Source organism: Microtus pennsylvanicus, chromosome 1 (genome assembly GCF_037038515.1).
Source record: "Microtus pennsylvanicus isolate mMicPen1 chromosome 1, mMicPen1.hap1, whole genome shotgun sequence".
Taxonomy (NCBI): Eukaryota; Metazoa; Chordata; class Mammalia; order Rodentia; family Cricetidae; genus Microtus; species Microtus pennsylvanicus.
The window spans coordinates 213,041,675-213,058,437 of NC_134579.1; the positions used below are offsets into that span (position 1 = coordinate 213,041,675).

At 48.0% G+C, this 16,763-nt stretch overlaps 1 protein-coding gene across 1 annotated transcript in view; it reads left to right on the forward strand.

The window, feature by feature from the left end:
- The first annotated feature begins 430 nt into the window (after nt 1–430).
- The window catches only part of Slc22a3 (solute carrier family 22 member 3), a 94,715-nt gene continuing 78,382 nt past the window's right edge, over nt 431–16,763 (forward strand). The window contains exon 1 of the mRNA XM_075950793.1: nt 431–1,099. Within this exon, the coding sequence (XP_075806908.1) occupies nt 686–1,099 (414 nt within the window). The 5' untranslated portion in view covers nt 431–685. The remainder of the gene's footprint in view (nt 1,100–16,763) is intronic.

Consider the following 16,763-nt stretch of genomic DNA (forward strand, 5'->3'; position numbering starts at 1 on the left):
TCTGCAGATCTTAGAGACGCAGCAAAGACGCTATGATGGAGTCAAATGACCAAACACCACTGTTTCCCAGAGATTCAGGATGCGAGTACATGCAAAAGACTTTGCCTTAAAGTGGTAGCTTCTCCTGTTGAACTTTGGGGCCAAATAAATCTCTTAGCCCTGTGTGCTGTCCCTCTGTCCTGCTGGAATAGTTAGTCAGTTTCTGCTATGTCTCCAACGTCCCAGGCAGGGCAGGGGCAGGGGCAGGTGTGAAGCCCTGTTCCTGGAGCTGGCCGACTGTCACCTTGGGATTTCAGTGGCTTCTGCTCCAGCAGCCTCAGAACACTGGAGGCTAGTCCTGGAGTCTGCAGAGTTCGGGGTCTGTGAGGCTGGGTAATCCTGGAACCCAGGGAACTCTGACCCGGGGTTGTTTCTTTAGGGCAGGCTACAGGTCCGGGACCTTGGTGCACGGTGGCACCTCTGTGAACCCACCCCCAACCTGCTCTCCGGGTCTGCGCCAGCCCAGGGCGCAAACGGCCAGGAGGCCGGGAGCCTGGAGCGGGAGGAGCGGCCCGGGGCGGGCTGCCAGGGCGAGAGAGGAGCGAACGAGGCGGGGGCGGCGGGTGCAGAGCTGCGGGCGGCGGCGCCCGCGGGTCACTTGCAGGCGGAGAGGCGGGCGGCAGGACGCGGGGTGGCGGGGCGCACCATGCCCACGTTCGACCAGGCGCTGAGGAAGGCGGGCGAGTTCGGGCGCTTCCAGCGGCGCGTGTTCCTGCTGCTGTGCCTGACCGGTGTCACCTTCGCTTTCCTCTTCGTTGGCGTGGTCTTCCTGGGCAGCCAGCCCGACTACTATTGGTGTCGTGGGCCGCGTGCCACCGAGCTAGCCGAGCGCTGCTCCTGGAGCCCCGAGGAGGAGTGGAACCTCACCGCACCGGAGCTCCGCGCTCCGGCCGAACGCCGAGGCCAAGGCCACTGCCACCGCTACCTGCTGGAAGCCACCAATGCCAGTCCGGAGCTCAGCTGCGACCCACTCGCTGCCTTCCCCAACCGCTCCGCGCCCCTGGTGCCCTGCAGCGGGGACTGGCACTATGTGGAAACCCACTCCACCATCGTCAGCCAGGTAAGCGTGGCTCTGTGCTCCACCTCGCCGCCACACTCCAAGTGTGAGAAGGTGGTCGCCAGACTAGGTCTCTGAAGTTTTCCTGACTTGGAGACCCCACTCAGGATGATCAGCTTTGGGGACCCACTAGGTTTCAGTGCATGCTTACAACTGCTGTATTGAAAATACCCGGGAAAGTCTTTTGTTTATGTCCCTGTCCCAAGGCTAAGAGATGATCTGATTTCAGGTGAAAATAAAAACTTTCCTAGAAGCCAACTCGGAGATGCTTCACACACCTGCCCCCTCGGTTGTCACTGAAATGTGTTGGCACAGTGATTGGAGGTTATGGGTCCCCTTTTGACTGGGGACTTTCTGCCTTCAAGTGGTGTTGAACTATGTTGGTACGTCTGGGTTGGTTTATCTCCGCGGGGGCGGGGGAGGGGGACTAGGAGAGGAGAACTTGACTTTGGAGACTTGAGGACCAGCAATTTTTTTTTCCAGTGCCCAAATGATTATCTGAAATGCAGGAGACAAAGGTCGAGGCTCTCCCGGGTAGTAATTTTGGCAAAACTGCTTGGGAACAAAGAGCAGCAATTGAAGAGAAGTTGGGAAAGCTAGGGTATTGGAAAGAGTTTATGGTTTTTCCACTAGTAAACTATAGAAAGGCGGCAGGAGGGGCACCCACTTCACACACTATGGTGGCTGCTGGAGGCTGAGGAGGAGGCAATTCCCACACTTTTAGGGGGTCTCTCTCCCTCTCAGACCCTAACTTAAGTCTGATTCTACACCCTCCGGCACCATGAGCTGGGAGGCTGCGGAGTTCATGTTTGAAGTCAGCTTAGAGACTGCCTCAGAGGCACCCAGTCCCCGGGACTAACTGTTCTAAGTCTGCCTAAGTCACTGCTCAGCTTAATCTTGTAAGATGGTTGACTGTACTCAGGTAAATGCAGGAAGGACAATTTTCTTCTCTTAGTTCTTGTTCAAAACACTCGCTTAGGCAACAAGGAAAACCAGGAGGCAGGAATGCCTTTCCTGTAGTTTCTCTGTCTTGGTGGTCGTGTGTCAAGTTAGGATACAGCTCCATGAAGCTGTTCTTTCCTGTAAGGCTATACATGGGTATGGTAGCCTACTCAGTGAAGTTCTGGAGATCCTGCCTCAAAAAACAAGTTGCTGGGTGGTGGTGGCGCAGTCCTAGGGAGTCAGAGGCAGGTGGATCCCTGTTAGAAACCTGTGTGCAAATCCTCTGACGGCTACTTCAGGATTGTACTGGGGGGTTCCGGGGTTGATAGAACTTTACTGAGTGATTGACAGTTCCTAAAAATGGAGCAGAGGAATAGGAAGTCAGGAGATGGTCCTGTCATGGCCTCTAGGGGGCTGGCTGGGTGGCTACAGTGTGTCGATTAACTTCTTCAGCCCCAGCTTCTCATTCTATTCATGCCATTATGGTCACTAGCAGGTGATGTCTCAGTGTGCACAGAACAGGGGTCAGACTACTTCACGGGTGAGCTAAAGGGTTATTTAGGACTGTCTTCCTTAAAGCTGCAGATGAGGTTTTGAAACCTACTGGAAAGATTTCGCTTCTTGTGGCTCATCTTTCATGTGTCAGCTCCCGGGAGAAACCCTCCCTCCCCCATCTATCCTGAAAGCCTTGCCCCCGAAAGTAACTCAGAATCCCACAGACCCTCCCAGACTCCCTCCTGCTTTCTTTCATTTTGAATGTGAACAAATTCATTTCTGACATTTCAGATACTATCAAAGTCGTGAGCACAACTGTGGTTCTAGCTTCCGCAGATGTTATGGACTGAGCAGTATTTCCAGAGACCTGAAGTTTAAGACATACAAAGGGGACACCCTGGAAGAAGTGAAAGTGGACAGGCTGTGGTGGTACTTGTAGGGGCAGACACGATAGATGGTCTTAGCTTCGTAGAAGGAAGAGCTGAGGCTGGTAATGTCAGAGAACCTGTCAGGGTCCCAAGCTGTCATGGAGGTTGCCATGGGTCAAATTTTAGCTCTCTATTCCTATGGTGGTCCTCCAGTCAATGTGCCCTGTGTTTCACTTGGTGGCATTGGGAATACACCAGCCAGACTGGCTGTTGGGGAAGCTGTGACGTCATTGGTGCAATGGGTTCTTATCATCCTTGTGAACAAGGGAAAGAGGTTGTTTTGAACACATTCACCCTCGCCATAGCTTCCTAACAACTGGAAGGAACTCCAAGGAGCTAACTCAGGAGCGACTGTCAGTGTCTATACTCAAGGAGATTTCGTATCTGTGCTGAACTCCTCAGGATGGACTTTTTGTTAGTTATGGGGCAGAATCACCTCAATGGAATATAAACATTAAATCAGAGCCCTTACTCACTGAATGTTTCAAATCACTACCCAGGGAGGGAGCCTTTAAGACTGATGGTGAGAATTTTTTGAGTGCTTGCTAGGAAGCAACACCAGGAAGGAACAAAAGCCATCTTTCTATTTCAGGGTAAACCATTGCTTTGCCATCTCTTTTCTTCTGAAATACAAGAAAGGTCAGGGATGTGGATGATCTGTTGGAGAGAGTGCTGGCTGCTTTGTTCTCAGGCTTGCTCTTTATCCCTTAAAAGCCTGGTTTGATTCCTGTGCAATTGTCCTAAGATAAAGGCCAACTGGGTAGGGTGATCCCCCACAGTGCCAGCCTAATGCTGGCTCCCTAAGGATCTGCTAAATACTTTACTGAGCTATTGTGTGTGCTGGAGAAAGGTGTTAGTCAAGCCACAGTTCTGGCCTAAGCAGGATCTCTAGTTCACTATGGATGCTTTAGAAAGAAGTACTGGGGCTGGAGAGATGGCTCAGTGGCTAAAAGCCCTGACTGCTCTTCTAGAGCAGGTTCAATTCCCAGCATCACATGGATGCTTACAGCAATCTGTAACTCCAGTTCCAGAGCATCCAAATCCCTCTTCTCACCTCCATGGATACTAGGGATGCATGTGGTATACAGACATACATGCAGGCAAAATATACATTTAAAATTTCCAGAGAGATTATATTGCTATATCATTTGAATGTGTAATGTCATTTGAGTCTTCCTTTTTTCCCCCTCTCCATTAGCTTGATCACTGGAGTATCTCTAATGTTATTTATTTAAATACACAATTTTGGCATCATTTGTTTTCCACCTCATTTTTTCCTCTTTACTAAGTGTTGGTATGTTTTTCCCAGGCTAAGTTGAATCTTCTACTAACCTTTTTAAGAATAATGTAAATATTTAAAGCTATGAATTTGCTTCTATGGACTCCCTTAGCTGCACTTCAACAAGCTTCTAAATGTGTAGTTTTCAAAATAGTATCAGATTTAGTCTGTGAGCAAATACAGATGTATGTTATTGTCTGGGCTGCGTCTATATGCAGAGCAAAGGATGATGCGTAAGGTGTGGTGTGTCTCTTTGAATCCAAGCAGCAGTAAAAATCCATCTTTACTAGCTCATATCTGAGGAGCAGAATCAATGCTGTGTGTGGCAACTGAGTCACCTTGTTCAGTTCAGCATTCGCTGACTGTTTCGTGTGTAACCCCCAGACCCCCAGGAGAGGAGTGAGAGTTCTAGGTGTTTTAAGGAATGAAATTTTATCATCAAGGAGACTTTTCTTTCCTACAAATAAGCCAAAATGAAAACAAAATCAAACATGCAAAGGGAAGGCGAGAGGGCTAAGGTGAGTTAGCACACACCTGTAATCCCAGGCACTTGGTCTGACCTAGGAGAGTCGCTTGTGCCCAACAGTTTAAGGCACAACAGCAGAGCTCCATCTCGAAATGTAACATAAATTACACCGAGATGTCCACACCCTTAAAGCGCCCCACTGGAAGAATTACTCTTTAAAACCGCATCTATCAGTTATCTCCTTCCAATACGTGGGTCTTGGGACTGGAACGCAGGCTTGGCAGCAGGTGCCTTTACATAGTGAGTCATTTCACTGGCCTTGAAGGAAACCCTCTTAGACTAATCAAGCTGTTTAATGTCCTGGCATAAAAACACAAATGCAAGAAATTATTATAAAATAATAAATGGCTGTGCATGTTGGGTGTGGCAGCACACGGCTGTAATCTCTGTATTTGCAGAGGCTGATGCAGTTCAAAGATCAGATATTTAAGCCCAGGCTGGTTGCACATTAAGATGGGGGGGGGCAAATTTAAACATAAGCATTGGTGTCTGCTGTTTTTACCACATTCTTACCTCTAATACCCAACTTCTGACTCCAATAGACTACGAAGCAGTTTGGTAACTTATATCTGTGTACAAAGGCTCCTAAACAGACACTAGTCTTTTCGTGACTCTGAACAGTCTTAGAATGCTGGCCCTGGTGACTGTAGTTCCACAGTGCAGGAGGTGGAAGAAGAGAGGTTATTAACTGGAGACCAGCCTGGATATACAGAGAGTCTCTGCCTGGAAGCTAACAAACAGGAAGCAAAAGAAAGAGGGGGGGGGGATGAGAAAAGAGAACATGAGGGAGGGAGGGAAGGGGAGGGAAGGAAATGGAAGTGGAGGGGAGGGGAGGGGAGGGGAGGGAAGGAGAGGGAATGGAAGTGGAGTGGAGGGGAGGGGAGAAGAGGGAATGGAAGTGGAGGGGAGGGGAGGGGAGGGAAAGAAATGGAAGTGGAGGTGAGGGGAGGGAAGGAGAAAGAATGGAAGTGGAGGGGAGGGGAGGTGAGGAGAGGGAATGAAAGTGGAGGGAAGGGGAAGGGAGGGAAGAATCCTGGAGATGTATGCCTTTAGGTACAGTAACTTCAAAGCCTCCATCATTATTAAAGCTAATCAAATGAACAAGACTAGCCTGTCATCTGGAACCTGTGTTTGAACATAGACACTTTTCTGCCCTGGCTCTTCACATAGACAAGTTGAAGGTTATAGGAGGAAGAACAAATTCAGCCTTCTCTCAGTATATACATTTCCCCACATGAGCATATATACTGTACTTGGTCCCAAATCATCAGATTGCAAAAAAGAATAAAATAAAGAGAAGTTAAAACACTGAGAAAGGCCATTCTCCACCGGCTGGGACAATCAGAGTCTCTACCACTTCACCCTTGTGATCTCACCAGCTCCTCTCTGCTGTGGGGAAGATCCCTGTCATTTTCAGCTCCGTGTCTTCCTTCTCAATTGCCACCCGCGTCTTTTTCATTGGCTCCTCTTTATCCTCATACACAGTTTTCAATGGTCTCTAGCTTCCTGCTGCAGCCAGTGACCTGCCCTGTGTCCTTCGGAGGACTTCATACGTCTCTTGCGGCCAGGGGCGTCAGCCCTGGCTGCTGCTCACATCTCTAGAGCTGTCTCCCTGCGCCAGCCACCATATCCACCCTGCCAAAATGTGTATGTTAACTGTTACTCAGTTCTTAGTCTTTTAAATCCTCATTGCTCTTCCTTCCTTGACTCATACTTTATTTTTAGAGGCTAATTATTAAACTAATTTAAGCTGGCTCCTTTTTAAATTTTTTTTTGCGTTCTTTTTCTCGGTGATATGGTCAGAGAATGTGATTTTTATGATACTGATTTTTTTTTTAACTTTTATTAACTTTGAGTGTTGTAAGTGTTCCTTTCATGCTTGGCAAGAATGTTTGGTTTTTAGTATAAAGTATAGGTTTTATAGATATTCAACAACTGGACCCAGCTATGTCTACTGTTAAAGCATCCTATATCTGAGTTCAGTTTTCATATGCTGGTGATTAATAATTACAAAACATTATTTTATTTAGGATTTTTTTATACAAGATGTAATTTTACTGAATGTGTGTGTGAATTCTTCATAGTGAATTGAAGGCTTTATTATAGTATAAGATCTGATAGGAGATCCAGGGTATGTTTTGTATTAATATCTTTATTATCTGCTATTAATATGGCAATTCCATCTTTTCTTTGGTTAGTATTTACCTATAATTAATCTTTTGCTACCTTGAATTTCCAATCTCCCATTTTCCAGTAGTTTTAAGGGGCTCCTAAGATGCACAGAAGATAATTTTGCTTTTCTGGAACATGCTTTAGTGTCCATGTGGTAGTCAGCTCTCCTTTCTGTGGCAAAATACCAGAGACAATCAGCTTACAACGAGGAAGCTGTATGTCAGCTCGCGGTTTCAGAAGATTCAGCCCTTGGCCACTTGATCACATCACTTGGGCCTGTGATGACACAGCTTCTCATGGTGGAAGTCTGTGCACGGTCTGGAAGCAGGGTAGATGGGTACCCTGTTGTTGCTTTCAAGGGTACTTCCTTGTACGAGGCTCCCCGTCATAAAGGTTCCATTGTGTCCCCATAGCACCCTGGGCTGGTGTCCCAGCCTCGGTGCTCCTTAAGTAGTGTGGTACTTGATCTCTTTAAATGTGCGTGGGAAATTGGTGAGTTTAGGCTTGTTAGACCATTTTCTTTTTCTCTTAATCTTGGCTTTTCTATGTTTTTCCTTCTGTGAAAGCAAAATAGTTAGACCTGCTTTTCCTACTCCGTTTTATTCCTTCTTTTATTTGTTGGAAATGTAGCGCCTTTATTTCACCTCTTGTAGTGATTACTCCTGGAACGGTGAACACGCTTATTTAACCGAGCCTGAATTTAATGTGGGGGCTTCTTCCACCTCAAGAAAGGATTATGTATGCGTGTGCATGTGTGCCCGTGTGCGTGTATGTGTGCCACTTCTGTACAGGTGGCCATAAGGTGTTAGAATTCCTAGAACTGAAGTTATAGGCAGTTGTAAGAGGCCGTATGGATGCTGGAACAGAACCTTGGTCCTTTGCAAGAGAAGCAAGTGCTCGTAACCACTGGGCCATCTGTCTAACCCCCTAGATCTTCTCTTAGACAATCTAAGAAACTTAGAACACTTGAATATAGCCGCTGCTCCCCCATCTTTTGATCAGTATTATAAATGTTCTTTGTCATTCTATTATTAATTCGTGATTTTAAATGTTGTTTATTGTACCTTGGTTCATATCCATACTATATTTACCCATTATTCTATAGGATATCTCCTTTCCACCTTTCCTCAGTGGTTCTCAACCTATGGGTCTCAAGCCCCTCGGGGGGAGGCCAAATGACCCTTTCTCAGGAGGTGAATATCAGATACCCTACATATCAGATATTTGCATTACGATTCATAACAGTAGCAAAATTACAGTTACAAAGTAGCAACAAAAATAATTTTATTGTTGGGGGCGGTCACCATAACACGAGGAACTGTATTAAAGGGGCACAGCATTAGGAAGGTTGAGAACCACTGCTTTAATGTATATTTGTAGGTAAGAAATGTGTTTTGGGTTTTTTATATTTATATATTTTTATTTCATCATTAGTCTTGAAAGTCATCTTTCCAGGTGAGTGGCCCCCTGCCATTAGCTGTTTTCCTTCTGTAAGAGAAGTTTTAGGTCAAAGGGCCAGCTTGCTGGACTCCAATATGTCGGGTCCAGCCACTCTCTCTGAGGGAGCAAACAAAGGCAGTGATGGTAAAATGACATGCGTGGCTGGCGATGCCATAATGGGGCCTCCTACTTTGTATGATAACCAAAAACTTAGAAAAGAGTTTAATTGACATGAAAAATGGGGACCATAAAGAGTCTCTCAGGCCATTGTCAGTGTAGTGACACGTACTTTAAGTGGGAAGTGTCTGGGCACGGGCGAGAGGGCTATAGAGCAGAGCGGTCTCCCCCAACCCCGGGGATGCTCACATCTCAGGGCTGGTTCTGCAAGTAGGTGGGGCTTGGAGAAGCCTTTTTGCTTGGCATACAAACTAAGAGATGCTGCTTCTGCTTGGGGGCGATCTCATCATGGGATGATACATGAGGGACCTACAACCCAAGGGGACAACGGTTTAGAACAGTGGAGACTTTGGGTCACCTTTTCAGAGTTCTGGAATAGGATATTCATAAATGCTGGCATTAAAATACCTTGGTCTTGTCTTCACGTCTTCAGCCTTGCAGAGGCTGTGATGGGTTTGAACGTCAGGTCTGTAACTGCAAGCACCGCACCTTGAGTGCTGAACACGACTATGTGCAGAGTCAAGCAGGAGAGTGGAGCAAAGTAGAGGAGCTGGGTCCAAGGGATGGGGCAGGGAGGGCAGGCATCCATCCTGCTTCTGTGCACCTCGAGGGCCCAGAAGGAGGATGCAGTGTTCTTCAGTAAAGGCTGTTTCTAATCCTCACTCCAAGGCTGTTTCTAATCCTCGCTCCATTTTGAAGAATGTGGATCTGTCCCGCACTTTCCATCTTGCTCTGGAGCAATCTGTCGTGAGTCTTTCTGTCCTGGTGCAGACGATCTTGTTTTCTCTTGGAAGAGTTGCCTCTAAAACACAATGGGCATGCGCTAAGCATTCACTAAATGTTTCTTGAGTGAATGAGTATGTTTTCTTCTCTGCATTTGGCCTGTTAATCGCTTCTGAACGACACTCCGCCATTCTCTCTCCAGTGCAGCCTTTCCATCCTCAGCCTTGCCTGCTGAGATTCTCGTTAGACAGAAGTTGGACTTGCTCTTCCTTCCCTTGGTGACTTCCTCTCATATTGTCCATTTCTGTGTCTATAGATACAGTCTGGCTCGCGGTGTCAAATCTTCTGTTTAACCCATCCTTCGAACTTTTCATATGCCTGGTCATTTATTGGTGGCTTTCTTCTTGCTTCCTCTCTCTACTTTTTTAAATCTCTTTAATTCATTTCCCCACAACTGCTTTTACTTCGCATGTGGCGACTACCCGATGTCCTTGGTGTTCTCTATTGTTTGTGCCTTACTGTGTATTTAACGATTGTTGGTTTATATGTTCCCAGTCCTTGGTTGTCTCTGTGGGAGTTTAGTTCCTTCCATGCAGGATTTCTTCTCACTTCCTTAGATACTTGGAGACCGCAGTTGCCTGGAACTCTGCCTCCCTTCTAGGCAGCCTGGCTGGATCGAGAATGACTGAGGCTTTTGCCTGTTTTGATTGGAAGTATGAGCTTTCTCTTTACTTCCTGAACCACTTTAGCGTAAGGCCATCACAGTAACTGTTTATTTCAGGCAGTGACAAATGTGTCTTAGTAGTATGTGTTTTTAATGGAGTAAAATCAGGACCCTAATGAATGGGGCCACACCACTAAATGTCTGCTCTGAGGTTTAGGTAGGAAGACCAAACAGATGCACCATCCGGTGACATTTGTGGACCCCAGAACAACCAAGAAAGTGTTTGCAACAGGGCCCTCATTGTGGGAATGTGTGAGAGCCCTTCCTGCTTCCCCTGGCAGCTGGCATTCTGGGTTATCAACAACAGTACCCACGGAGATTATTTACATTCAGTGCACGCCAGGCACTGGGCCGGGCCGGAGATACAAGGATGAGTGAGATCCTTTCTCCACCGAGCTCCGGGCCTGGCAGGGCAGACTGTTCTGAGACCGCAGTGAGATGAGTTCTGTGGTGAGGGCCCGCCTTTTCTCGGGTGCCAGGTGAGCCAGGGCGCCATGTATGCTGACCTGGATCTCAGTCTTGGAGGACAAGGATGGGTTCGGGATAAAAATGCCAGAGAAGCAGTGTTTGGTTTTCACATTCTCTCATCTTTATCTTCCTTTCCTCTGTAGCCCTTGAGGGCCCAGCAGCAGGGCTGGCCATGCATTCCTAGGTCCCACCCGTAGAGTTTGGAATCCAAAGATGGGGCTGGGTTCAGGACTCTTTCTTACTTTCAAGCACCCTAGGTCCTTGCAGGTGGCCCACGGACCTCCCAGGGAGACATACTCTGTTTCTTAATGAGGAGTGTGATGAGAACCTCATGGCAGGAAGACAAATCAGCAACGGATCTGCCAAACTCACCCTGCAGACTCTGGGGTGAATGTCCTTTTCCTTTAGCTCCCGGCAGAAGTCCTGGTCTTCTCTGATGAGATGCCTTTGTTTATTCCCCAAGATCTCTGCACTCCCCAGAGATGCACAGCAGATAGGAAGATTCTTTGACTGATGGGGGCAGGGCCTAGCTGGACCACACTGTGACAGTCTTACCGAAGGTTGGAGAGGAACTTATACATAGACACTGCCGTATGCAGGTCAGACAGGTGTGGCATCTTCACAATCTATGGCTGTGTTTTTTCTTTTTCTTTTTCTTGCTGCTGTGTCAAATGCCTGGCAAGGAGTGGTGTATTCTGGTTCCCAGCTTGGCTCTGCAGACCACCATGGTGTAGAAGGCACAGAGGCAGGAGCAGGAGGCAGCTGGGCACATTGCATGTGCAGTCAGGAAGCAGGGAGTGAGGAACGCTGGCTTAGCTCACTTTCTCCTTTCATTCATCCCAGACCCCCAGCACATGCAAGGGTGCTACCTACATCCGGGGTAGGAATGAGCTGATTCAATCCAAACAGTTCCTTACAGACACGCCCAAGGGGTTATCTCCTAGTGATTGTGGATCCGGTTGACACTATTCGTCATCACAACTGGCTAAAGTGTTTTGTGTAAACATTGTAGTAGACTGGAAAGGGAGCACTTCCTGGATCGGATGGTGTTGGGCCTACATCCCAGCTCCTCTGTCTCCCAACCTCAGCAGCAAGTCCAGCAAATGCCTGACTCTGTCTTCTTAGTTCTGGGGTAGCCATGTGTTGGGATGCCTAGTACCAAGCTGTTGGCACTGTTTGGGGAGACTGTGGAACCTTGGGGTGTGGGGCTTAGCTGGTGGGCATGGGTCATTAGGGGCAGGCCTTTGAAGACTAGATGGGCTATTGGTTGTATCTGCTGACAGTTGTAGCCGGAATTCTCTGCCTGCTGTCTGGTACCATGGTGGAAGGAGCCACAGATGCCTATCTTACCTGCCACAAACTCTGCCACATTCTCTCTATCATGAAAGACTAAGTCTTATGAGACTGTGAACCTAAAGTAGTGCTTCCTTCCCTCCTTGAGTTTCTTCTCTGTGTTACTCGATCACAGAGACATAAAAGCCACTAACCGGAAGCTAACTAAAAGTAGCTAGTCCCTCCTTAGTGGTTGTCTGGTGTGAGATGGGTAGCTGCTTTTGTATCTAGAGGGGTAGCAACCTTTGTGTCTAGACATTGTATCTATCTAGCCATCCAGCTGCTTAAAACAGTGGCTTCATGTGACTGTGTAAGGTCTTTTGAGTCAAGTGGAACCTGAGGGAAAGCAACAGAGAACAGGCTGACAGACAGGTATGACCCTGGGACTGCAGTTTGTGGACTCCTGGTCTAATGTAAAAGATCACTAATAAGTTTTCCCTTAAGAAAAGGTCACTAATTTCTAAGGCAGTCATTTGCACTCGAAGCTGAGACTATGCCAGGACTTGCCCTCTGGGATGCACAGCTGGGTCACGTTATCCAAGTCTCTTTGCGACTTGTAGGACAATGTGACCAAGTCCTGGTCAGCGGGGGGGGGAGGGGACATGGGACCTCAAACGATACTGCAAGGCCCAGAGACAAAAGAACTTTCCCTTTGCCTCCCACCCCTGTTGTTTTCTTCTAGTACTTGGCAGCAGCGAACCTCAAAACCTTAGTGGCTGAGGGATTCTTTAGATGGGAAAACACCAGATTCTGAAAGTCTGCAGGAATGGCAGCCCCTCCCCACACTCAATTGACCTGAATGAGAGTATGTGACTATGGATGAGACAAACTTTGTTTTTTCAAGGCAGAAAGGGTCATGTATACTAGGCTGGTCTTGAACTCTTGCAGCCCACGCTGACCTTGAGGTTCAGATACCTCTGCCTCCCCCAACTCCCCTGCCCCGGTTCTGGGATGACATGAGTTCATCATATCTAGTTCATGTGATGCCGGGAGTTGAACTCAGGGCTCTGTGCATCTTAAACAAACACTCCATCATCCGAGCCCCAAGAGACAAACTTTCTGATATAAACCACTGTCTGTTATAGCTCTTCCTGTGAGCCAGTTCTGAGTGATGAATTTTGGTCCATTTCCTATCAGAGGGAAGACCATAAGGTTATAGACTTCAACACAACAGCAGGACGTTGGCTCCTGGTCTCCCTTGTCTGGCATACAGGGTCCTGGGTGATCCTGCCCACTCACTGGCTATGCATCTGGGGCTCCTCTCCTCTCTTGTGTCCCTGGACCCAATGAGGTGTGCCTGCTCTCACATGGGTCCTTGCGTATGTCCTTCTACTTCTCCAAACACCTTTCTTCTTTCTTCCCAGTCATCCCAGTTTTCCCCTTAGCATTCACATTAGAAGTTGCTTGCATGGACAGAGTGTCCCCTGACCCTCACCTCCACCCTGGGGCTAAGGCTGGGTTCCTTTCTCTGCCTCCTATTTCTCTCCCACTAAGTGTTGATGGATGAACAGCTGCCTTCCTTATCGAGAAAGCACAGGTATTCTGACCCTCTTCTTAACACAGCACTTAGTATATATTTCTGAGGAATTTCATGAGTGAACGAGAAAGGGGCTGAGTGGCGAGTTCACCCCTTGTTGTAACTCTCGCTAAGCTAATCCTGAAATGGACTGCCATAGACTGAGAGAAGCCACTGTCTCCTGACATTGCAGCTTCTTAATGACGTACGCACGACAGACAGGTCCTCGTGCCTTTCTCCTCCCTAGATCTGTGAGGTGTGACCACTCATCAGGTGGTCAGGACCACATACAAACAGCGTCAGAGCGCTCCAATCCTCCCTTGACTGGTGTCTGCCTGCGTGTGGGCTGTCGTCTGTGGGTGCATCCTCTGAGGGATGTGACCTGGCACATGAAGAGAACAGGGGGAATGGAGCTGTCGGCTTCCTGAGGTCATCATTTTTATGTGCTGACGTCCATTGTGCAGAAAAGACTTTTCTCAGCTGTCCTGGCTCTCCTCGGCAGGCCTGTGTCGTCAGCAGAGCCTTCTGTGGGGGCAGCTGGCCACAGGCGCAGGGCTCGGCAGAGGCAAGGGGAACGCAGGAGCTGGTGCTTGCAGTGCCAAGGGACAGCTGGACCCTCTGCCCTCTAAGGAGTCGGAGCCAAAAACATGCCACCCAACCTTCGCAACAAAAGGAAACTTTCCAATGTTCTTTCTGCCCACCCTACCCCCTTAAACAAAGACCAAGAAAGGAGTTTATTTCTACAGTGTGAGGGAAGTGGACTCCCTGGCCTTCTCAGGATGGTGCTTGCAGAGTGATAAATGCCCGAAGAGGCAGCAGATGGCTCCTTTATCTGAACAAGGGATCGGAAAGGAGGCTTCTAGGAGACTGTAGTCTCTTGTTTCTCTTCTGTGTTTGTAATAAAACAAAAACATTTTGGGGCTGGTTCCTGTGTGATAACAGAGAGCCACAGGGAGGATGGAGGCTGGGGGTTTCTAAAAAAGGAGGTAAATGTGATATTTTAAAAGCCCTTGTGCTCTACAGTGGTTTGATTGGTGGGTGGTAAGGACCCAGTGTAGCCTTCAAAATCAAAACTAATTTAGCATTTTTAATCTTCAAAACTGAGGTCGAGGAGGAAAAATGAAAGTCAGGCAGGAATATGGGGCTATTGTCAAATAGCTTCCAAGACCTCTGGTGCCCATGTTTGTCTAATCAGAGAAGCAGGCACTGTGGTAGGAAGACCGCAGGGTCCCTCTGGTTGTGTCATTTTCCTGGCAGCTGAGTCAGTGTTCAGGTTCCTGAGGTGTTTAATCCCCAGCCCTGCATTCAGGGATACCAGATCTATGTGCAAGCAGGAAGATGTCTCAGGATGAAACCAAACTAACATGGAGGTGCGGGCTTCCTGAAATCAAGATTTCTCGAGTCCCTCCCAGGGTGACCTTTCTTCCTGGTGGGTTTGCCACGCCACACATGGCATTGACAGAGATCTGGTTTGTCTGCTAAACATCTAGACCCTCATAGGTGGTCAAGGAGAGAACCTGACATAGGCTAGGAAAATGCTACATGCAGGTAGAGTGGGCTCAGCCTCAGACTTAAGAAACATGGATATTTGCTCTTCTGCCAAGCCCAGTCCTAAGGAATGAGGATATAGCACACACACACTGTGCAGAAATCTGTGAGTCAGGTCCCCAGCACTGATCAACTGAGCCAAGGGAGTACATGCCTAAATCCAAGCACATGGGCCGTAGACACCAGGGGATCAGAAGTTCAAGGGCATTCTTTTCAACCTGGGGGTTCAAGGCCAGCCTGCAGTACGTGGTCCTGCCTCAGAGTCCAGCAAGGAAACAGCCCGGTCCTTGGAAGGAGCTGCCCTCCTGTGTAGGATCACTGTAGGGCAGAGGAGAGAGCCGAGTGGCATGCAGGGCTCTGGCTTTCCCTCCTGACAGCAGTGCCCAATCACAAATGAATCAGAGCATTAGAAGTCTGTCCACACCCAAGGCTTCCCCACAAAGGTCTGATTGTAGCCGCTGATATTAATTACTGGTTTGATTGAACAGAGAAATGTAGATTAGTGAGACACACCTCCACACGTATCTTACACGGATGTTTCTAGAGTCGGTTAGGTCATGAGACTCTGTGCTGAGAGTGGATCAGTCCTTTTCATGGCTTCCTACCATGGCACCATTCGGAGATCGAGCTTAGCTGGAAGGTGGAGATTGCTACAGGTGAGCTCTTGGGATCTATGTCATGCCCCGCCTCCTTCCTGCATCTCCTCCCTCTATTTCTGTTCACCAAGAAGTAGTTTCTTTACTACATGCTCCCACTGCCATGTTGATCTGCCAAGCCTATGGGCCTAAGTGACCATGGGCTGAACCCTCTACAACTGTAAGCCGAATAAATAATTCCTCCTGTTAAATTGTTCTGTTTGGTATTTAGTTCATAGCAAATCAAAAATAGCTAATGCAATATTTAAATATTTAACTTCACATTTCACTTACCTGGTGTAACAGTCAATGTCTCATACTAACTTTAATAATATCACATCTGCTTAGGCTTGACTAAGTTTTTGGTAGGTTTTGTTGCTAACTTATGCCTTATTTATGAGTAAAGAAACATATAAGCATGGGATACTATACTTTCTTGTTGCTCAGAAATAGTGCAGGATAAAATTTAGGAGCATCAAATGCTATGACAGCCTGAATGTCCCCCTTTTCTGAGGACGTTTGCTGTTCCTGTGTAGGCAGAGAGCATGCGGGAGTCATTTTCCTCTCCCACCCAGCAGACGTCAGAGTCCTGGTGCAGATCTCTTGCTGGTTTCTGCTGTTTTGGTAGCTGGGCGTTGAGATGACACTGTCCCATCTCCCCATGGCTTCCTCATATAGAAAGGACAGGTTTGGCACAGAGACCTCAGGGAGTTGCATGGGGTGTGTTTGATCCCAATGCTCCAGCAGGTCCTTAGAGAGAGTTTCTATTTTCCCCGTGTGGTATGGAGGTAGATTGGGTGGAATGGTGGCTTACTATGATGTACACAGTGGTATCTAGAAACAGACACCCAGAGGAAGGCCGCTACCAAACTCAGGTGGGATTTTGAAGGTCCTCTCCTAGAAGGAGTGGGGACAGAGACAGACGGAATGCCTTAGACATCATAAATGCTGATACAGACTGGGCTCAACGTGATCTATGTTGTAGTGAGGGACCTGGTTGTCACACACTGAAGAGGGCGAGGGCACCGGGATCCTTCTGAGAGCAGCCTGGACCACCGTTGTCTGGACCACACTTTGTCAGTAGCATACAAACCATTCTGAGGCATGTGATACCCCAGTCCAGGACAACTGCATCCTTGCTCCAGTGTTCCGCGTCTCGAATGCCTTTCCCAGTTGTTGCTCAGCCCAGTGTACGCACAGGATGGCTCTGATTTCATGGTGTTTCTGCCAACTGGAAGGGATGGGCGGCCAACAGCTCAAGA